Raw genomic sequence first — 4,382 nt, forward strand, 5'->3', positions numbered from 1 at the left:
CGTGTAATTATGATTATATTGGGGCGGCGTTGTTAATTTACAAGAATAAACAAGAAAATTGCATGTGGCTTAATTTGCATGGCTAGATTCAAAAGTGGCAACATTATTTATCATTTGTATCTTATGATCATTACAGTTTCCTATATATATATATATCGGATCGGAAGAGTACTAAAAGAATAGAAAGATTTAATTCTGTCATTCAAAAAAATGCATGCGAGATGTTTAATTTTTTTTAGATAAAGACGGTAGCTCAATTTTATTCATAAAAATTGTAACTCGGCCCAACATCGATCGAAAATGCACCGACGGTTTACGCCAGTCGACGGTCACACATGTAGACGGTTGGTGCGCGAAGGGCCGAATCCCAACGGTTCGCCCTTCGAATTGGGCAACAAACGGAACCGCGCGCGCAGGGTCGGATTGCACAGACTCGATCGGGACCACCAGGCACAAATGGCACGACATGATGTCAGACAGAACAGAAGTGAAAAATAAATCAAAAAGGAAAAATAAGATAGAAGACCCAATGGAGACTGTTACATGAAAGTGGAATGACAGAGGAGGAGAAAAGACAGAAAGAGAGAGAAAGGTAGAGAGGAGCTAGCAAGGAAAGGAAGAGAAATTAAAGCCAAGAGAGGAAAAAGGAACTGCTGAGGTGTTCCGACACAGCCACCACCCATCAACGACCACCTGGACATCGTTTCTTAGGCTGCTCTTTCGCCGTCTCGCTCTCCCCTCTTCCCTAGTGGTCCTTCCTCTAATCTAACTCACCTATTCCTTGGAAGTTGGATCATACTTCTTCTTCTCCTCCTCCTCCTCTGGTGATTATTCTTTTTGATGATTAGAATTGCTAGCTCTTGGGTGAGTCAGACTGTGGACTGGAAGATTCGAGTGTCTGCAAGATTCAGGTAGAGTTATCATTTTATTTGGGTGTGTTTGTGTTGCCTCTCTCAAATATATGTATATAGGATGCACGCTCTGATCAAAGCAGTGAACTTGGGTTTTCAGGTTCTATCATTGTTCCGTTTCGATCATTTGGGTTGGTGATCAGAGATGAGACGACTCATGTGTCTCTGGGTTGCCTGAGATCTCTCCCTTTCTCCAAAGATTTAAGACCTCTCCTTTCTGGGCTTTATCCACGTGTATAATCCTCTCTCCAGATAGCAGAAAAAGCAGCTCTTTCCCCACCTTAAATTGTCGCAGTACCTTCTTTATTAGAGAGAGAGGACCGGGGTGGTAAAAATCTTGGAGGATTTTGTTGGGTCTAACATAAAGAGATCGATTGAGTTCTTGATTTATTTTTATTTTTCCATCTGGTTTTTATTCTAGAGTTAAGGGCTTTGGTTTTGTGGAGGGTACTTGGTCGGTAGGTGGAAACGAGAAGAGGATTGCATGCACAAGGGTAACGATGGCCGTTAGTTTTTGCACTGTATAGATTCTCAAAGCCTAGCTAGGGACAGACACGTTGAGTTTCCAAAACTGAAACGGTCCAAATTGTGTCCTTTGCCAGAACCTGCATGCGCACCAATTAAAGCCAAACCCCAACCAAAAAATCCTTCCCTGATATATAGACGAAACCACAGCAAGAAAAATCGCAACCACTAGAAAGGAAGAAAGAGAGACAAAGATGCACCAAGAGAGAGATGGGGGAGCACCAGAAGAAATAAGGCAACAACAAGAAGACCGGAGACTGAAGCCTATTCAAGCTGAAAACCAGCAGCAGCAGCAGCATCATCAGCCTCAAAAATGCCCTCGCTGTGAGTCTCTCAACACCAAGTTTTGCTATTACAACAACTATAGCCTGTCTCAGCCGCGTTACTTCTGTAAGGCTTGTAGAAGGTACTGGACTCAAGGAGGAACCCTCAGAAACGTCCCCGTTGGCGGCGGTTGTAGAAAGGGAAAGCGTGCCAAAACCTCGTCATCTTCTGGCGCCGAGAGCACACGGTCTCAGCAGCCACAACAAGTACAACAAAATTTGACCAACCGATCAGCTATAATCCCCTCCAATCCAGTTAACACCACAAGTTCAATTCTAACTTCCACAGAACCTGCTGGTAATTTGGCTACTCCATCCATCCAGTCAATTGCGCCGTACTATGCGGGAGTTGGGTATTTGTCATCTTTGGCAGCAATTCAATCATTGAATCAATCACATTCTTTCAGCACTCAAGCTCTCGACGTTGGCGGTGATTTGGGGAGTTCTTCAAATTTGGATCTGCTACAAGGGTTTGCAGTCCCTTCTTTTGGATCCCAACAGCAGCAGCAAATTCAGCATAGGCAATTTTATCAAATGAGCAACAGAGATAGAAACGTGGAATCTGATCTCTATCCTGAAGAAACTTTGAGTCAATCAAGCAGGCCTCCCAGTTCTTCCCATGATTGGCATCAGAACTTTCTGTACAATACTAACCCAGTGGTCCCTGATACTACTTTGTGGAGTATTAGCACCATCGCCAGTACTACCGCTGCTGGTAACACTAACAGCAATAACAATGGTGGTTCTACTTCGAATCCAGGTCAGTGGCCTCATGATCTGCCAGGATATGGCCCTCCTCCCTGAACTTCTTCAGCCATTTTTATACGCTCCCTCGAGCTCCAAAAATCAAACAGCTGCATAATTTGAGGAGTTCTTTTACTTTTGTACACCACCCCCCAAAAAAAGAAGCCCATTAAACCTCTACGTATACCCTTTTTGTCTACTTGGTTTACTTTGGATGGTTTAGGGTATGATTTGGTTCGTCATAGAACAAAGAGTGGTTAGAAATTTGTGATTTGGGTATTCATTGTAAATGAAAGATTAGTGGGCCAATCGTGTTCGTTCTTTACATATCGAACAGAATTTCTGGTTTGAGCTGGGTTGCTTTGAAGTTCATAATCTGATTAAATTTAATACCTGCATGTTTGAGCTTTTGTTTGGTTGCTTTAATCTTCTGCTTTATTGTGCATATAACGAGTAAAATGATTCTTAAAAGACGGGCTTTCCTTCTTAATTTTTTAGTTACGTGATCTTCTAAGAAAATTTTCAAAAAAATGGAGAATATATACATATAAATATATAGTTGAAGAGGATGTAGAATACGTAGATGGGGGCAGCTTGCACCATGTCTTTGTAGAAAAGTCGACAGATGGTTCATTTTTCGGTGCGTGCATGTGGATAACTGAATCAAAACGCTTTAGCTTTTTCACTTTTCAGTTCCAAATGCTCATCGGCAACACTCATACTGGCGCAGATGCTGATGACCAATCGTACACCCCACATTTTTAGGGCATTTAGTTGATTTTCCCTTTTATCTATAGATATATATATATTTAGCCTACTTTTTCTACTGTATTTAAAATCTTTTAAGAAATAATCGAATATTTTGTAAAGTTACCGTACGTGCTTCTCCACCAAAAAGAGAAAAAAAAGAGAGAAGAAGATAGCCAAGTTAATAATTTAGGAACAAGATAGAAAAGTCAATGCAAGGAGATTATTTGGGGCTTTATATAAATTTTTAGAAGATCAATGACAGGATCCTCGATCGCGTAGTAGCGGATGCCTTCGTATATATTCATCAGGAGCCTAATATTCCAGAATCCAGAGCCTCGATCATTCAACTTTCATCTGCTCTCTCTCTCTCTCTCTCTCTCTCTCTCTCTCTCTCTCTCTCTCAGTGTCTGTCTGTGGTCTGGTCGCAGTTAAATTGCGATGAAAGAGATCATGCAGCTTCAATTAGAGCATGCTTTGTCGTACTTGACGTACCAAACGAAATGGCTGATAGTGGCGTGCATGCACATTTCTCTGGACTCTGGTCATCACAAAAAGTACAAACACGTAGAACACCAGTTTGAAATGATCACTGTTACTGAATTATTGATTGAATATACAAGCTGCAGGCACACCCGAAGCAGTACCCCTCGTGAAAACGAACCCTCCCCACTAGCTGAATCCCTCCTGAGTCACCGGTTTAGGTATTTGGATAGTTAGTTAAGATAAGATGAAAGTTGAATGAAATTAATATTGTTATAAAATTTTAATATTATTATTATTTTAAAATTTGAAAATATTAAATTATTTATTATATTTTGTACAAAATTTTGAAAAAATTATAAAGATAAAATGAGATAAGATAAAACATTTTCACTATCTAATCGGAGCATTTTTTTCCAAAAATTTAGAATTTTTATCAGCTTCACAATCAGAGCTTTAAAACTTATAATTAGAAACTTGAATATTCAAATACATCTTCATCGTGTTTCATACGTAAAAAGATTGCATATAAGTAAATCTATAAATAATGCGATTTCATATAATCTGTTAGATCTACTTTACGAAAAAAATTACTTTACAATCTAAAGTACCGCATCAAATACGTCATTTTGTGAGTAATCCATTTATG

The 4,382-nt window shown here is 39.9% G+C and overlaps 1 protein-coding gene across 3 annotated transcripts; it reads left to right on the forward strand.

Moving 5' to 3' along the window:
* The first annotated feature begins 520 nt into the window (after nucleotides 1–520).
* Nucleotides 521–2,913, forward strand: LOC122277454 (dof zinc finger protein DOF2.1-like). Of its 3 annotated transcripts, XM_043087433.1 has the most exons (3): nucleotides 521–911; nucleotides 1,012–1,760; nucleotides 1,840–2,913. In XM_043087433.1, exons 2-3 carry the CDS (start codon nucleotides 1,750–1,752, stop codon nucleotides 2,561–2,563), a joined length of 735 nt encoding a protein of 244 aa, XP_042943367.1. In that variant the 5' UTR covers nucleotides 521–911; nucleotides 1,012–1,749; the 3' UTR covers nucleotides 2,564–2,913. The 3 variants fall into 3 exon arrangements, with proteins under 3 accessions (XP_042943367.1, XP_042943366.1, XP_042943365.1); XM_043087432.1 differs by having other exon boundaries at nucleotides 522–911; nucleotides 995–2,913; XM_043087431.1 differs by having other exon boundaries at nucleotides 522–911; nucleotides 1,012–2,913.
* Nucleotides 2,914–4,382: the final 1,469 nt, after the last annotated feature.

Source organism: Carya illinoinensis, chromosome 9 (genome assembly GCF_018687715.1).
Source record: "Carya illinoinensis cultivar Pawnee chromosome 9, C.illinoinensisPawnee_v1, whole genome shotgun sequence".
Classification (NCBI taxonomy): domain Eukaryota; kingdom Viridiplantae; phylum Streptophyta; class Magnoliopsida; order Fagales; family Juglandaceae; genus Carya; species Carya illinoinensis.